At 37.2% G+C, this 19475-nt stretch overlaps 1 protein-coding gene across 3 annotated transcripts in view; it reads left to right on the top strand.

Moving 5' to 3' along the window:
• Positions 1-18181, top strand: part of TPK1 (thiamin pyrophosphokinase 1) — a 468766-nt gene extending 450585 nt beyond the window's left edge. For all 3 annotated transcript variants that reach the window (XM_027841244.1, XM_027841243.1, XM_027841245.1), the window contains one exon: positions 17344-18181. In XM_027841244.1, coding sequence (XP_027697045.1) covers positions 17344-17504 — 161 coding nt within the window. In that variant the 3' untranslated portion in view covers positions 17505-18181. The remainder of the gene's footprint in view (positions 1-17343) is intronic.
• The last annotated feature ends 1294 nt before the right edge of the window (positions 18182-19475 follow it).

Genomic DNA, 19475 nt, shown 5'->3' with positions numbered 1-19475 from the left:
TGGCATTTGTAATGCCTAATAAATAATGCATAAATGTTAAAATTTACACCTGCTGTTTGGGTGTAACCAAGTCTTATTCTGGTAGCAATTACACTATTCATAATTTGGGANCGGCATTTGTAATGCCTAATAAATAATGCATAAATGTTAAAATTTACATCTGCTGTTTGGGTGTAACCAAGTCTTATTCTGGTAGCAATTACACTATTCATAATTTGGGAGAAAATATTTTTCCATGATAATACTGGGAACTGGAACAAAAGGAAAAAATTCAATGGCCAAGCTTCTAGCAACAAAGAATTTTGGAAAAGGAGGCAAAGGGGAATGATGAGTTCTGTTTTGGGCATGTTGTTTTAGATGCATATGAAACTTCTGTTTAGAAGAAGGTGATAAGACTATGTCAAATGTTACAAAGAGATCAAGAATGAGGATTGACAAAAGGCTAAGATTTGGTGATTAAATTAAATCCTTGGAATCCAGAAGCTATTGTCCTCTTGAACTCATGAAGTTGCCTTTAAAGCTAGAAGTGTCCATCTCAGGTTCACTGTTCAATCACCTATGCTCAGGGAAAGAGGAACAAATGAAAAGAAGCAGCTGGCACCTTGACATTCAACTTGAGCTCACCTAGCCAACATATGTGCTCAGTGCCACATGAAAGTGACCTCTCAGATTGGGAGTGGGGAGAAGGTACCAATCTTTCCCCCTCACAGAAAGTCACAGGGAGACTTTCAAGCCACACATTCAGGAGAGAGGAAGAAAAGTATGAGAGTAAAAATTATCTCAGCCTGACTCAGTTGCCAAATCCTCTCTAGTGCAGCAGTTTTGCCATCATAGAAACAAAGGGTTGCCACGTCATTCCAGAGTCTTCCAATTCTAAGCATATGTATCTTTGTAATTGGTCCAGGAAACATCAGCTCTAGCTCTATTAGATACAGAAGAAAAAACTGAGGCCCAGGGGAAGTAAAGTGACTTATTTAAGAAAGCCAATGTAGGCAGTAGTAGAATCAAGATTTAAACTTCTCCACTGCTAAGCTGCTCAGTTAAGTGGTAGTTGTAAAGAAAAATGTTATTGCAAAATAAGGTGCTAATTGTACAACATAGACGATAGGTGCAAAAAACAAAGGTCTAAAGCAGAAACTCAGTGTTGTACTCAGATAGTCAGGAAAGTCTTCATGGAGAAGTTAAAACTGGAGCTTAACCTCAAGTTAATAAATGAAAAAGCCTTTAGAGGTAAATAGTAAACAAATGCTTAGGCAAAGAGGATAGATTTGCGCTGGGGGAATGGGCATGTGAGGATGCAGATTCAAGGCATTGGAAACCAAAAATCAAAGGTAGTTTGTTTTCAATAACAGGCCTCATTGTGCTATTCATACTATATATTGCCAACTGCTCCCAATATAAAATACCTTCACCATATATCAATAGAAAAAAAAAATTGAGGATGAAAACAGGTCTTGATGATATACACACTTAAAATGAAGTATATTAAGAACAAGCAAACTTCTGTTTTATGATCCTGTGAACAAAGACTAAGGCAATGGTTTATTGCCTTTGATACCAACAAATCAGATCTATTAATATCAATAAACAGATCTAAATCAGATGCTGCATTTCCAAAAAGACAGGGGTCAGACTGTCAGCAAAAATATGCCTTCTAAAGAAAATGCTAAATGATCTTACATATCTTTGTTGATGGCAAACATCTACTTTCCACTCCTATGTCATATCAATTAACTATTGAGGCCATGAGAAATCACAGTGACCACTGGAATTGAATTGTCCTCTTAAAAGAGCTAAGTTTAAGTCATATTTATGTACCTATTTGCAACACTATGTATATTCTGTGCAGTGGTGTACATCTTTAGAATGTGTATTTTCGTGTGTACCTACTTGCATGCATATGCAACATAGGCTTGAGAGAGTTATACTGTTCAAAGCAAAAGTATGAAAGGTGAATCAAGATGAAAATATTTCACTGAATATTTCATTCATCTAAAAATGGACTTATGCTAAAGATCTCAGTGGGGATTCTAGTAGCTGTCCCCAAGCTCATAGATGGCAACCTGACCTGAGCTAGCCAGAAAAACCCTCTTAAAGCAGGGGTTCATAACCTGTGGTCTGTGAACCTTTATTTTTTAATATATATTTTGTAATTGTGTTTCAATATAATTGGTTTACTTTATAATTCAGTGTATTTTATTTTACTTCAAACCATTATTCTGAGGGGTCCATAGGCTTTACCACACAGCCCAAGAGGCCCATGCCACATAAAAAAGTTAAGAATCCCTGCCACAGGGGGTGAATGTGCAGGTTCATTTCATATTTGTTGCAGTGCTTAGAATAGTGAAGAAGAATAAGAAACATAGATTTGGAGGCTGGGTTTTGGATATCCCTTCCCATATTAGAATTCGCCCACAGAACATTAATGAAGGTGACTGAATTAATGCACCTTGAATGCATGAGAACTCTAGAAGGTTAGTAAAAAATCTAAAAATGCCAAAGTTATAAAGGACCTCAGGTCATCTGTTGCAACTTTGTCATTTTACAATTGAGAAAACTCAAATTCAGAGAGGGTTCTTGCCCAAGGTTACCCAACTACTAAGAGAGCCTAACCCCTAAATATCTGCTTTCTTCCCACTCTGTCATAGTAAAATTCTCATGAGCTAGACTGTACTGGAGTCATTCAACTTGTATTTTGGGGAATAGAGAGAAGAAAGCAAGTTTCAATTAGTATGATATATAAAAAAGAAAATCATGTTAGAGAAAGTCACGCCCCACCCCTGAGCATTCATTTAATCTTCTCCTTATCAACCCACTAATAAACATTTGTTAAAATGCCTGCTTTGTGCTAAGGACTATATTGGGGATATAAAAAGAGGCAAAAGACAGTCCCTGCCTTCAAAGAGCTTCCATTAAATGCCCTTATTGCCAAAGGGTATGAATGTTAGACAGGCTTACACATTTATAATGTGTTTTCACAGAACAAACCAAGTCTCCTGCTGCATTGCCTATAATCAGTATAAGCCAAGTCACATTTGACTTTTTTTTTACATCAATATGCTTCCTTTTTCAAAAAGTAGCTTTAATAGCTCTAATTGCAACAATGGAAATTTGAAAAGAGTCTACTAATTACCCTATACATTAGCGCTTTTAACATAAAGAAGTAATAAGTTGTGTTTGTTTTAAAAAGCTTGAACATTTGATGGTAATCATGGAGGACATTTTCTAACTGGTATAATTGGCTTTGATTCCTCTAAATAATGGTCTTCAATTGGACTAATTGTTTTTCGGACATCAGGCTGAGTCACAACATGGGATGGAGAATAAAAAGTAAGAATAATTGAACATCAGAAGCTTTCTGATGACTTCTAGCTCCAGTCCAAGGGCATGGAAACTGTGACTTCTCAGAAGGATAAAGATAAATGCAGCTACTTTTCAAAGAGAAGTATAATAGCCCATCCTCAGTCACCTGAGTTCGAAAAAAGATTAGTTGTCAGGAGAAAGAGGTGATGAGTACTCACCTTGTGAGGTGTCTTTAGCAGATCACTGTTTTTCCAGGGAGAAGCAGAGTAAAAACATGCCACTTTCTATAGATAAGGCTGGGTAAGAAAACAGTTTGTTCCTCAGTAATTCATGGCATGCATAACAATGAATGGGAGAAGTTTGTTCTTATCATTTCCACTTTGACACTAAGAAGACCAGGTAGATAACAGGTTAACTTTCAGAACTGCATAACAACTCTGAGTGTGTTGTAAACCTGTATGTCCTTGGAGAACCACAACAGAGTGACAGGGTATCCCTCTTCTAAGGTGGGACATTTCAGTTCTTGGCATTTCTTAACACCCCCATTCTTTTCCTAAGGGATATATGTATGCTTACTTGGAGTAAGTATAATACATATTTCATAGGCTAAATTTCTGTCTGGTTTTGGTGTATGTTTTTGTAAGTCTTCATATGATCTATTTTCACAGTCCCTTGCCACTCTATCTTTTTTGTGATAGGCCTAAGTTTTTCAGCCTGTTTCACAGGATTATCAATCTAGAACTGGAAAGGACCTTAGAAGTTATCTTATCTAACCCCTTTCTTTGATAAATCAGGACACTGAGGCACATAGGGTAAGTGGCATACCCAAGGTCACACAGTGATAATCTATATTTGAACCCAGGTTATCTGACTTCTGTTCCAGTAATCAAATCAATAGTGCCATAGCTTCTAGAAAGGGGATGGTGATTGACTGTTCTATGGATCACAATTCTTGTGATTCCTCCAGACACACACTTCCTGGCCACCACTTTACTATATGTCTTCCTCTATTGAAATGTTATCTCTTTAAGAGTAAGGACTGTCTCACTCTTTATATTTGTATCCCCTTTGTTTTTGTGAGTCCAGTGCCTTGCCCTGAGTAAAAACTTAAATATTTTTCATTTACTTCATTGTTTCCCAGTGCAAACTTAGAATAACAACAATAGTAACAGTGAAGTCATACAGATTCATTTGTGAAAAAGAGGAGTGTATGATGGTAAGTTGGGATCAGTTCGCTGACATCAGAAACTACTAAGGGTTAATCTTAAGGAGCTTGAATTTAGTGTACAAACTAAATTATGAATGGAAATGGTGGTCCATGCAACACATCACTGGAGGCTGTAAAAATTTAGCACCAACTGAATAGCTAGCAAGAAAGAATTAACCTTGTGGTAAGAATTATACATCCCATCAGAAGTGTGCTTTCTTCAGAAACTGACAAATAATCAATTCCCTGACCCCCTTCCCTTCTTCTCTCCTTCCATGCCCCACCCCCACCCCCAAACTACACAGCAGAGACCTCGGAATATCCTGGAGAGCTCAGCAAATAAACTGAACTAGAAGCAGACCATTATCACAGACTGAACTGTCTGGGATCACTTGGACATAACATATAGCCATAAGAACTTTTTTAATAGATTCTGTACCACATACCAAATACTCAGTCTCCAAATTACATAGAATGAAAAGCTTTCAAAATATAGAGATCTAGTGGAGGAAATAAAAATCATGTGCAAACAGTGAAGTGCATAGCATCCCTGTTATCCTGACTCCTACTGCAGTTCTCCCAAGAGTTTTCTCAGTGAATCCGTGGAGGATGAACTGACACCCTAAGACTTTTAGTCAGCTACAAAGTCGGTTATTTTATCCACCTGTGAATGGTCCACAGAACAGTAAGTATGAAAGTATAACAGCAAAATAGTGACTTATGCCAGGAACATTTCTATCTGAATCTGACTGAAAAAAAGAAATGATTAATAATAATAATAGCATTTATATGGCATAAGACTTAAACATGTATATGTATGTATGTATATATATATTCAATATTGAAATGAATGAAATAAATTATTTCATTTATTCTGCACAATAACCCTACAAGGTAGGTAGTTGCAGATATTATCTTGATTTTACAGGTGAGACAATTGTAGATTTAAGTGCTTTGTATGTGGTCACTCAGGCAGTGACTATTCCTATATCATGCTACCTTCCAGAGTCTAAATTAGATTCCATTGATACACTTAAGACATATTGTTTGGACTTGATGTTTGAGTGGCCTTTTCCAAATATCAGGTTAAATTTTCTCAACCTTCAGGATTGAGGGCAAAGACCCTGCATTACTTCACAGATCCTTTACATCCTTTACAACACCTATCTCAATGTTCATGGCACAGCAAATACTCAAATACTTGCTAATTAATTCACATCCATCTTTATTTTAAATTTCTTTACATTAGCTTGTGTAAATCATAGTTTTAATGTTTTTCTCCAGTATCTACATACCAAAAATGAAGAGGAGTATAAAAGCAATTAGCTGGATAATTAAGCCATTTTTTTTCCACTTTAAAGTAGTGTTGCTATTGTGTAATGGAAGTATCTTGCTTCACTGATCTGGAATATTTCACTCATCTCTTTGTGCTTCATATGTAAAGTTTCTTGATCTAGTCTGCCTATTTAAAAAAAAAAACACTTTAAAAAATCTCCTACATTTGAATGTAGTAGAATTAGTTCTATAAGAAAAGCACAGTTTACATATCCTAACTAGGACTGTCAGTAGATTATCTTCCAGTAGAAAATTAATTAGGTAGAACAGACTTTATTGCTACCATCAATGAACCTTCCATGAAAGTAATATTTGTCCTATTGTTTTTTCCTAGAATGCAGTTGCAAACCAGTGGCAAAAAAAGATAATTAGAAATAGTATTAAATCAGTTCATTGTTACTCCCAAAATTTTATTTTTTGAAATGTAAATAAGAGGTGTTAGTAAAATACGGTATGTTTTTTATTAAAAATGATAATGGTAGAGAGAGAAAAGATGAAAGGTTTTTATTTTTTCCAAGTGAAATCCAAATCAAATTTTTCCCAGGCTTATAGGCATTCAGCTAGCATTTATTAAGTGCCTTCTCTTTATTGTGCTAAGTGTTTCTAAGTATTGGGAGTACAAAGACAATACCCCCAAGAGTCTCTGCTCACAAAGTGAATACCTACTACTGGAAAGAAATGAGGAATAAAAAGATAATTAAACACCAATTAATATGATTAGGGGAAGGTCCTCACAATCTATATAGGAGACACAACAAAATGCCTTCTAGCCCTGAATCCTATGAACTTTGGAAAGTTCCTTCTCTGAGATAGTAAATAACTTCTACGTTATAAGCAAGTACCCCTCTGACTCGAACAAGTTAATGGAGCTTCCTAACCTAGATTGCCTTAATTCCCAGGATATAAGCAATACCTCATGATGGAGTCCTTAAGAATCTTCAAAAAAGGGAGTATTAAATGCTCACCTGTGTGCTATATCAAGCAAGTTTGTCAGATTCCATCTCTTCCCAGTGAGATCTTAAAACTTAAAAACAAATAATCCAATTTATCCATCCAGCCTCTCTCTGCACTCTGTCTCAGGCATTGTTGATAGCCCAGACTCAATCTTTTTTTTTAACCTTCAAAGACGTTCTCTAGTCTTCCAGTAGTAACATTGAATGCTGGTTAGTACTCTATGCTATTGTTGCAATTAAAAGAAAATTTTCTGCTCCATGACCAGCCTCAATGTTGGCAAACTATGTAAGAGAAGGCAATTTGAGTGGCACAAACATTCCCAGCCCCAGACGTATTTGTCTTTGTTAGAGGATAATGTGGTAGGGATAGAAAGGACATTGAATTCAGAGGGTGTGGGTTCAAAACCAACTGCTGATTTTTGGTAACAAACCTTAATTTTTTTGAAGCTCAAGTTTTGACATTGTCTATGAAAGAACATAACTTCTACTGTTATGAAGAAAGTTTGTTTTTTAATCTGATGGTACTATAGAAACGTGAATTATTACTTTGGCATCTGTCTACCTCCCCATTCCTGCTTTGTCATATCATTCATTTCACCTTAGTCCCCGGATCTGGGTCTCATTTTGTATCGCAGCTAGTGGTGGTCTCCTGTTTTCACCCTTTTTACCCCCTCCCAGATGCTAACTGATGACATATTACAGGTTAGGGCTATGCAATTTTGCATTTTTAAAGGGAATTCTAGAAAGTCAACCCTGAAAGAAATGAAGCTCTGATGATAGAGTAAATGTAGCAGAATCAATATTTGTAAGAAACGAGGGAATGGTTACTTTACCTACATGTAAAGCCGTACCCGAACACCTCCTTGAACCTAACAATGCTTTTTGTTCTGTTCATTGATCATGTATTATTGTGTAGTATAATTAGACTGTAAGCTCTCAAGAGGCCAGGACCATTTTGTCTTTAAAATTTGCATTACCTTCAGTAGTAGGCATAGCTGTGTGACACATCATACCCACTGTAGATGCAATTGTGTTTTTGTAACAATATAAAATGTTTGTTGATGAGTGATCACAGTTGCTGAGAGAAAAATAATACCTGCAAAGGAAGACTTATCCTAACATTTTTCCACTCCACTGAAACTGCTCATTTGTTCCATTGCTAGGAGGCCCAATTTCCACAGGATATTCTTGCAACTTGCATGTAATAGGGGATTAAAAATGCTTATTGAATTGACTCTCCTACTGAACCACTGCTTAGGGACCAAACAAGTCGCCTCACATTAAATCACCTCCCTAGGGAAGTAGGCTCATTGTGGCTTCTGCCATTCTTGAGCCTCCCTGCAGAGAATAATGATGATTAGGTAAGTCTTGTATGAAAGGCAGCCTGCAAACTCCTGCTCTCTAGACCCTAAACTTTCAAAGGCCCAGTACAGTTAAACTTCAGAATCTGTGGAAAGTCTTTGGCACATCACCTGGACAGTCTTTTGTCTCATAGAACAAAATAGACTGTTGAGCAAAATATTCAACTATTTCTTCAGTAAAGGAAAAGTAGCTAGAAGTAATGCCTCAGAGATGAAAAATGCCTCAATCCAAACTTATTAGTATAAGTATTCGCTAAGACCCATATGCTAATTTTTTAAAAGCATGTATTGTTTGCTCCAGGACACCATCATACACTTCCTGTAATTCAAGTCAGAGGAGATTTTTCGTATTTAAAATGTAAAAGCAGTTGAATATCACCATCTCTAATAGGCTTGTGTTGTTACTTGAAGACCCCATTAGATCTAAGCACTGATTTAAATATATATATATACATATATATACACACATATACATATCCATTTATATGCAGATTTATTTCCTACCTGTGAGATCTCCAAGGTGCCTTTCAACTCTAAGATCCTATGACTTGAGGAAAATGAACTACAAAATAATTATAATGGGATAGTAAATTGTAATCCATTATTTCATGTTGAATTGTTTCGACTTATTGATCTTAATTCTGTCACTTTAACACACTCTGTCCAAATAGGAAAGAAAAAAAATCACAAAGTATAAATAATTGTTTAAAAACTTTGTGCAATGAATGTGTGAGATATTGGTCTATGCCTAGGTTTTGCCAAACTGCCTTTCAGTTTTCTCAGTAATTTTTATCAGATGTTAAGTTCTTACCCCACAAGCTATGTCTTTGGATTTATCAAACAGTATATTACTGTGCTTATTTCTTGTTGTTGTTCAGTCATTTCATCATGTTCAACTTGTCATGACCCCATGGACCATAGCATGTGGATACCGTCCAGGGGGTTTTCTTGGCAAAGATACTGAAATGGTTTGTCATTTCCTTCTCAAGTGAACTAAGGCAAATAGTAGCTATAAGTGACTTGCCCTGAGTCACACAGTTAATATCTGAGGCTGGATTTGAATCCATGTCTTCCTGACTCCAGGTCCAGTGTTCTATCCACTAAGAAATTTGTTTCTACCTTCTCACAGCCTCTCCAACATAGATCATTTTCATCTTTGCCAATCTGATATGATTCAGGCAAAATGTCAGAATTGGTTTTAATTGTCATTTTTCTTATCAATTTGGAACACTTTCATGCAGTTGTTTGGGTTTTTTGTTTATTTTTTGTTTTGAAAATAGCTTATTCATCTTTGCCAACCAAGACAGGTTCTTTACCTTAAAGAGAAGGAATGAACAGTTGCCTCATGCTCTCCCCTGTACCCATACAAACCATATCTATCCATTAAAAATCCCAGGTCAGCTGCATCCTATATGTATGGAGTCTTCCTAGAACAAAGTTCTTTCCTTTCCCTGAATTTCTATTTCATCCATTGTCTGTATCACTCATTTCACATTTAGCATATGTGAATCTTTATGGGAAAGATCTGTGATTTCATCAACATGAAGAACTTCCCACGTAGAAATTCCATGCTTTATTTATGACTTAGTAAATTAGTCATAGGCATGACTTTTGACAAATAGAAGTTAAGTGACTTACACAGGGTCACACAGCTAGTAAGTGTCAGAGACAAGTGTTGAACCCAAATCTTGCCATTTCCTACCCCACACTGACTCTGGTACTTAATATATTCTGCAGTTTTGTTAGCTACCTTGTTCAGGTGTTCATCATTCTCTAAATTTTGAACCATAACTTATAGTTCTAAACCTAACTTTTTATAGTCTTGGGGATCTCAATAATAAGGCCAGTATGACCTATAGGCATCAGAATCTACCCACTTGCTGAGTATCAGTTCTGCCCCCTGCCATGGTGTTCCACTAAAATGACTCAAGTTAGAGCACAGCATCCAGATTCAAAGAGACAAAGTTGAACTGAAGCTAAAATAAATCTCTCAGGAAGAGCACTAAACTTAATATCACATGACCTAGGTTCAAGGCTGAGCCAAAATCCTGCTTGCTCTTTATAACTCTAATGCATCTGGAATTTTTAATCTAAACATGTTTTACCCCTCTTTATTTTCAACTACATGTTCCATAAGTATAGCAGGTGCAGAAGCTGTAATTTCCATTCCTCTCTCCTATATTTACCTTAACCAAAACTAGTCATACCCCTTAGTTTTATAGGATTTTGGGGGAAAAGTCCATGTTTGCCCAATCTTTTCCTCTCAGGTTGGCATATTCATTCTTATTCCTGCTTAGCAGGACTTTTTGCAAAAGTCCAGCTCCTCACTCTGGTCTCAGAGTCAATTGTTTGCTATTTTACTTGCCCTGCATCTATCCATCTATCATATGTATGTGTGTATGTACGTAAATATATACCTATATCCCTATTTCCATTTCTAATTTTGGTAAGGAGTATTTCCTAAGGGCCTCTCTTGGCTCTCTATAAAGGAAATATCTAGACAAATGGCTGAGAACTTGCTTTTTATGTACTAAAGATAATTTGTCACATGACAATAGTAAAATAAAGTAGTTCAAAGATGCTTAAATCTCAGGATCTGAAATTTTCCTAGATCACAGAGCTAGCCCCAAGAAAAGACTTGCTCCAATCCTTTGAGCTAATCTGTATTAGCAGATTAATGAGCTAATCAACCTGAATTTGCATTTCATTGACACCTGTCCACCAAATTAAGACATCTGGTCAATTTATCCAAATCTAAATGCAGGTCACAAACTGTAAAGATACAAAGCATTTTTTATCAAGGAAAAAATGTCAATTCAGAACTTCCTCCCTTTCAGAAAGAAAATATTTTGAAAATGTCACATTTTATAAAGAATATTTCACAAACTATGCTGGTTGGGTCCACTACAAATTTATTATGTAATCTCCACTGGCATCTAGGTTGTTGACTTGTATAGAGTGCTGGGTCCAAAGTCAGGAAGACTGATCTTCCTGAGTTCAAATCTGGCCTCAGACACTTACTTGCTGTGTGACCTTAAGCAAGTCACTTAACCCTGTTTGCCTCACTGTCTTCTCTTGCAAAATGAGCTGGAGAAGCAAATGGCAAACCCTCTAGCAACTTTGCAAAGAAAACTCCAAATGGGGCCCTGAAGAGTCAGACACGACTAAACATCAACAACAATCTCTACTGGGCTCTCACTGCTATACAGCAAGCTCCTCTTTTTCCCCCCCATTGACTGACTCCCTCATGCACCCTCCTTCACTCCTCCCCATCCCACTAATCTATTGAAAAATCAAAGTCATCCTTGCTGAGGTTCTTTTTGAACTGACTCCACACCGTATTCACCCCTTGATTCTATCTCCTCAAATTTCCTTTGGGATTTTGCACACTTATGATTCCCTTTTTCTTCTCATCTTCAGTTTCTCTTCATTTACTGTTTTCTTCACTGGATGCTTGTAAAAATAATTCTCTTCCTCTTAAAAAAGTTTGCACTTGACCCTACCATTCCCTTAAACTTTTTTTATTATTAATTTTCTCTTTCATAACTAAAATTCTAGAAAGGGTCACCTGCAACTTCTCATCTCCCATCCCTCTCCTTAAATTCCTTGCATTCTGGCTTCTGGTCCCCTTTAGACTCTACTGAATGGGTCCCTTAATTGGTAAATCCTAACCCTTTCCTCAGTTCTCATGCTATTCAACTTTTCTTCATCTTTTGATACAATTGGCCACCCCCACTTCCTTGATAACCTCTCCTCCCAAATATCTGGTGACTTCTCAATCATCTTTTCTGGATTATCGCTTCCTATCCTCTAACCCTGCCTTGGACTCTTTTTTTGACTCCCTTTTTTATACCCCCTTTCCCTTCCTACCTCTCTCATGATGTCATCTACTCTAAAGGGTTCAATGATTAACTCTACACAAATGAAGGCATGCATTTAAATGGTGTTCTACCTATATTGTAATTAGTTCTGTATTGCATGTTTTCTTAATCACACTGGTTAAGAAGTTGGCTGCGTAGAAAAACGGCTTTCAATAATGAATCATGAATTGATAGATCATTGTTTTAACCATTTCTTAGCTCTGCCGGGGAGTATTTTTAAAGTGCCTTCTTCAGGGAGATTTCTCAAGAAAGGTAAAACACTCCCTCTAGTGGCACAGAAGAGAACAGTAAATAATTCCTGGAATCAGCTTTACTTTTGTAATACTGTAAGATTTAAAAGTTGGAAAAGACATTAGAGCTCATTTGTTCTAATCCTCTCATTTTATAAATAAGAAAACTGAGTTTCAGTAAGGTTGTTACTTCCTCAGTTTCAACCAGGCACTAGGAAGGAAAATCAGGAACAGAACCTATAGCCTCACACTCTGAGTTCATTGTCCTTTCTATTACACTATACTACTTCTTTATAACAGAATCACAGATTTAGAGCTGGAAGGGATCTGAGAGGCCAATTAATTAGTACATCAACTTTGATTTGCAGATGAAGAAACTGAGATCTACAGAGATTAAATGATTTGTCCTGGGTTACACTACTGCAGTTATCCCTCAGTCCCCCTCAGTCTAAAAAATCCACGTAAGGTTTTTTGACACTCCCTTCATACCAGAGAAATCTGAATTATTATGGTATTAAAAGATAAAATATGTTGATATTATACAATACTCTACATATATTTTGTGTATTTCTGAGTTTATAAACTTTTTCTGTGTTGTCTGCTGACCTTTGCATTTCACTTAAGGCTTCTGCAAAACTCCCCAAAAAATTCCATTTAATTTCTTATGCCAACCCAAGTTATACTGAAACCTCAACGGGAAAAATTGCAAAGTGGACGGGCTAACTGTAGTGTCTTCCTGACCCCAAGGTCCAACAAAGTATCTATTGTACCACCTAAGAATTTATTCAGTACACATTTATTGAGCATCTACTTTGTGCAATTCACTATTCTAATTAAGGGGTAACAAGCTTTCATGCTATATAGGAGATGATTTATTTTTTTCTTTGTCATTACAGCAAGACATAGTTATAAGAGTTTATAACCTGTAGCCATAAACCAAACAAGTACAACCGGACAATGAGAACCAACCAATTAATTATTAAAACATTTAAATGTAGGGAGGTTTCTAGTGGTTGTGAATATCTCACCATGGCCTTCCAAGCTGACTGATATTAAGTTGTGAGATTAATAAACATGTCAAAGGTGCTAGGGGCCACAAAAATCATCTAGTTTAAACCTTGCCTGAAGCATGAAAATCCTCTACAATCAATGACAAATGGTCTGACTGTGACTAGAGACCTCCAAGGATGGGTGGGTAATTCATATTTCCTTTTTTCTTTTTCTTTCTTTCATTGACAATTCATATTTCCATGAAGCTTTTCTTTATTTGTGGCTGAAATTTGTCTTCCCATAAATTCTATTCAGTGGTCCTAGTTCTATTCTCTGGGGCCTATAGCAAGTTTAAACCTTTCATAAGACTAGCCATCAAACATTTGAAGTTTGTGATCCTGTTTCTCCTAGGTTTTCTCTTCTCCAGGCTAACCATCCTTTCTGCTTCCTTCAAGCAATGTTTCAAAGGCATAGTTTTGAATCTCCATACCATCCTAGTTAAATCCCTTTAGGAATTCTCCAGTTTTTTTCTTTCTAAATGAAATATGGCACCCAAAACTCAATGTGATACAGTCTTTAATAAAGTGCTGTCATCAAAGTAACATGCTGATGCCATGGCCCAGATAGAAGAAATAAGTTGTCAACTAGTTAAAAGTACAGGTTTAGGATTTAGAGCTGGAAGAAAACAGATAGGGAAACTGAGGCGGAGAATGACTTGCCTTAGGTCATGCAGATAGTATGTAGCAGATCTAAGTTTTATAATATCAGTACCCAGTGCTCTCACCAGTACCCCAGGTTCACAGGCATTTAACTAGCTAATAAGAGAATTAATACTGGTTACATAGTTACAAGATGAAAAGGTGAGACTTCTATTTCACCAACTAGTTCAAAGATTGAAATTTAGACGTCAAAGAGGTTCTTTTACTTTAACTTTTCAAATCAGTTAACTGAAATCTCAGAGTTATGGTAGAAAATTGTAGGGGGTGAAGAATGTTGACAATTTTTAGTACAATTTATATTATTTATAATATATGCCTAGGAACATATAAAAGTATAGCTTCAAGAGGACTTGCAAGTGTTAACTTTCCTTCCTTCCTAGGAGAGGCACTAAAATTGAAAAAAGAAGAGGTGGCCTGGGATGGGAGGACTTTAACTCTCAGAAGAGTGTGGAAAAAATAATTGAGGAGCAGAAGAAGGGAATATAAAGAACTTAAGTATCTATAATGGAAAGATGACTGGATATTGAATGCAGGGAATACTTGGATTCAAGATTAGCTTTTGGTGACTATGAGCAGGTTAATTAAGCCTTGTGAACCTCAGTTTCCCTTTCTGTAAAAGGGAGATAAGAATATTTATTGTATTTTCCTCACAAGTGTATTATGACAATCTGATGAGATTGTGTTTGCAAAGTGCTTTTTATACCCTAAGGTGCAATTTCTATATGCCTCAATATGTTTGCAAAGTGCTTTTCCCATGTATAATCTCAAACATCAGATATTATTATCCCTTCTCCCAGAGATTTTGATGGCTGGGGTTATCCTGCTGTGAACTAGGTTTATGACCTTCAGCAAATTGCTTTAACATCATACTCACAGAAGATATGACTTGGAAGGGTAGGACATCTAGTCTGACCTATGCCCAGCCAGGAATTTGCTCTACAAATTTTTGCTTGATCACCTCTCATGGATAGAGTGCCAGGTCTGGATTCAGGAAGACTCCTTTTTCTGCGTTGACATCTGGCCTCAGACACTTACTAGCTGTTTGATCCTGGGCAAGTCATTTAACCCTGTTTGCCTCAGTTTCCTCATCTGTCAATGAGCTGGAGAAGGAAATGGCAAACCACTCCAAAACCACTCCAGTATCTTTGCCAAGAAAGCCCCAAATGGGGTCACAGAGTTGGAAACAACTAAACAACAACAAAAAATTGAGGTTTGACCCAGTACTTTTGCAGGCAGCCCCTTTCATCTTTGGACCGTTTTTATTGCTAGGAAGTTTGAGGTAGACATTGTCAGGATCTCCATTTTACAAATGAGCCAAATGAAGCTGATAGGTTATCGTGTGACTTGCCCAGATTCACAAAGCTTTTAATCTGAGAGTAAATTTGAATTCAGATCTTCCTGACTCTGAGTCAAGCGCTCTCAGCCACTTTACCACATAGCAAGGTCTTCCTCTCTATTGCTGCATAAGCGGCATTCATTACTTGGTTTGACCCTTGGAGTCTAGCAGAACAAATCTAATCCCTTTTTCACAGGACAGCTCTTCAAATGTTTAAAGATAACCACCACCTGCTACCCTTTCTCCCATGTCTTTTCTTCTCCAAGCTAAATATCCCCCATTCTTCATATGACATTATTCCCCAGGCCCTTCACCATCCCAAATGCCTTGCTATTTGTGTCTCTCCTGAATGTGGTACCCGCGACTGAACGTTACAATCCAGATGCAATCTGAGCAGGGCAAAAGTGAAAAAGGACTGTCACCACATACACACACCCTTCTCTCCCCACATCTTTTTATCCCTTCTTTATGCAACCTAACATTACATTAGCTTTTGAGGGATACTATACTACCTATTGCAGTGGATTAGAGCAAAGCTAATGGACCCTCAAACCTTTGTCTCCTTCTTACCTTTTTTTTTTCTTTTTTTTTTTTGGTGAAGCTATTGGGGTTAAGTGACTTGCCCAGAGTCACACAGCTAGTGACTGTTATGTGTCTGAGGGCATATTTGAACTCAGGTCCTCCTGACTCTATCCACTGTGCTACCTAACTGCCCCCTTACCATTTATTGACTGACCTAATCATCTGTATCAAACTATAAAACTCCAAACTGATTTAAACAAAAAATTTTACACTTAAAATCATCGGTAGGAATTGTCACAGGTTTGAGAAGAAAGTAATCCAAACCTAATAATGTAAGTCAGCAGTGTGAAAGGAAGATCGCAGAATGCTTATCTGCCTCTGAGTTAACAAATAACATCTTAAGGTCAGTTTAACTTCTCATTAGCACCCAGAGCAGGCTTAGTGTATAATTACTCCCCTATTATTTGGTTATAAAAAACACTTAATAAGTATATGTTTCCTTTCTTTTTGTTATTCCACTATGGAGCTTGTTCATTCATGTATGACTCTTTATGACACCATGGACCATATTGTCCATGGGGTTTTCTTAGCAAAGATACTGGAGTGGTTTGCCATTTCCTTCTTCAGTGGATTTAGGCAAACAGTGTTAAGTGGCTTACCCAGCTAACAATTGTCTGAAGTTAGATTTGAACTCAGGAAGATGAGTCTTCCTGACTACATGCCCAGCCTTTATCCACGGCACCACCAGAGGGCCACTTCACAATAGCTAATCCAAGGAATACTGCAGCACTGTTAACATTGGAGTCATTTGAGTCCTAGATCTAGGCTCTAGCTAATTTTCTCCTGCAGTAGGGCTAAAACCACTCATTTAAAAGAAAAAAAAAAGTAGGGGACTGGGTTATTAGTTCTGTGCTTTTAAGGTAATTGGTGCAGATACTAATCAAGATATGACCTACATGACACTGCTAAGTAAATATAGGGAAAGACCCAAGAGGATTTTAATAGATTGAAATTTTAAAAATTATTTGTGAGGCTTCTTTATGGCTTTGTGAAGTTTGCAATAAAAATGTTCTTTAAAGGGGCCTTGGGCTGATCACCGGATGTATGTATCCAGCTCTAGAATCTGCCCTGAATTCCAGTCATCCTCAACTTTCTATTCAACATTTACATCTAGTTGACATGTAGGCTAATCACACTTAACATGTCCAAGATGGAACTTGGCATCCTTCTCCTAAACCTTCCCCTGCTGTAAACTGCCCTGTTTCTTGTGATAGTGCCATCTTTCCTCCATCTCAGGTTCACAATTTCAAGACCTCCCTGATACTTAGGCAGTGTGAGTGGAAAGGACAGGTGGATAAAAGATAGTATAGGGAAGTGATAGGGTCAGGAAACAACTGAACAACCAAATGGTAAGGATGATTAAATGAGAGAGAATGTATGTAAAAAAGATATAGAAATATGAGCTGTTTATGCTTAACTCGTTTCCTTTTCATCCTTTCCTCACAGCTAATGGTGTGCTCAGGTTTGGAACCCTAGTCAGCACTTCAAACACCTATGATGGCTCTGGAGTTGTGACTGTGGAAACAGATCATCCACTCATCTGGACCATGGGCATCAAAGATGAACCCAGAGAATTTCACTTCAAAATCCACCCCTGCCTTACCTAATCTGTTTATGACTGAAAAACAGGAGGAATACATCTGGATTAGAATAGTTATATGTCATGAAGTGGAAGGGGGGCTAGTTTTTTTTTAAATAATTGTTTTCATGCAATTTAGGATATAACATTTTAAAGGAGAGATGCTAATTTTTTTAAATGAAGGGAAAAATTAATGGCTAATTAATGTTATCAAAATCAATTAATTTATTTAAAACATGAATTTGGATCAGTCCTTTCTAAAATTTCAGATCTGATTATTCACAGCAAAATTCACCAAACCCTTCTCCTTATCCTCCCAATAAGTCATCCCTTTGAAGCTGCTAATATGTTCCTCAGGAAATTTTCAGGTCCTACCCCCAAGCCTCCACCAAAGGACATTACTGTTGTCTGCTGTCCACTTATCGCGTTGGACTGTGTTACAAGGTCTTAAGAGCAAAGCTTTGTAATTCACTCTATGCTTCTTGCAAAAACCTATTATTTTATTCTATTCAAATCACTGATAAGTGCTCATTACTATCATTTTCATCCTTATTACTATCCGTGAAAATGGCCAAAATTTAATGACCTAATGTATTAAATCAGAATGGCCAGCTAGGTGCACATACAGTGCCGGGCCTCGAGTCAGGAAAACTCACCTTCCTGAGTCCAAATCTGGCCTCAGACATTTACTGCCTATGTGACCCTAGGCAAGTTACTTCACCCTGTTTGTCTCCATTTACCCATCTGTAAAAAGAGCTGGAGAAGAAAATGTCAAACCACTCCAGTATCTTTGCTAAGAAGCCTCCAGATGAGGTCAGAGTCAGCCACAACTGAGAATTAAATCAGAATTAATTCTCCAAGTTATTGGCAAGAAGAAAAAGTATTCAGAAATGTTACCAAAGAAATAATTTTACGTTAGGGGACCATCCTACTAACTTTGATCATTGCTTGCCCAAATCCAGCTTTTTAACCTGTGGATATACATTGTCCTATTAGAGATTCTGTTCAAAAGATTAAAATCACAGTTAGTACCTAAACTCTACAAATGAATGGGCACAAAAAAGGCGGGGGGAGGTAGGGGAGGATATAGAAGAGGGAACTCTTGTCACCCTCTAAGGAACAATTTTGGCCCATAAACGAAAAGCTCTGTCCAATTTCTAAGGAACTCTTAAGGAATATTTGAGCAAATACAGGTTGTGATCATGTCTTGGACACCCATCTCAGATCCCAAGCCTGGTGTATTAGAAAGTTGCTCAAGTTTCTTCTGTAAGGAGACTATACTTATTTCCTTATCTTCCATGGCCTTGATGCCCAAACAACAACTTCAACTTATTTTGTGATAGGAATATATAGCCCCTTAATTGTTCTAAGAAATGGGACCATTAGCTTTCTGCTGCAGGTGCTAGCACTTGGCCTCTTTCAGTTCAGAAGGGACAATGGCAAGAGCAACGGGCCTGCCTACTGGAGCGTCTTGACAAGAGCCACGTGAAGACCATACAGTTCTGCCCTCAAATTCAATGAAGATGATTTTTGTGGGTTTTTTTTTTTTCTAGGCAAATGGGGCTAAGTGACTTGCCAGGGTCACACAGCTAGTAAGTGTCAAGTGTTTGGTCTGAGGCTGGATTTGAACTCAGGTCCTCCTGACTTCAGGGCCAGTGCTCTATCCACTGTGCCACCTAGCTGCCCCGAACGTTTTTTTTACATGATGTGATTTACTGATGAATGATAATAGTCAAATATCAATGTCAAATAAAAATATTTATTCACAAATATTTAGTGTGTTTAAATGAATATCCATGGCCCAGTTACCCAGAAAAATTTGTCCTGTCAAAAATATGCCAGTTCCACGTGGAGATTGTTGTCAGATTGATCTCAAGCTTGGATCTCCACCTAAAAATCTCATTAAAGCAGATAATGAATGGTCCTGTAAAATTGAGCTGTTTTTGTGCCCCCAGAAGGGGTCTTCCTCAAAATTGCTTCATTTACTTAGTTCCAATGA

Source organism: Vombatus ursinus, unplaced genomic scaffold (assembly GCF_900497805.2).
Source record: "Vombatus ursinus unplaced genomic scaffold, bare-nosed wombat genome assembly UNPS02014858.1, whole genome shotgun sequence".
Classification (NCBI taxonomy): Eukaryota; Metazoa; Chordata; class Mammalia; order Diprotodontia; family Vombatidae; genus Vombatus; species Vombatus ursinus.
Note: the sequence above shows the minus strand (reverse complement) of the source record. Positions and strands in the feature narration are given on the sequence as shown.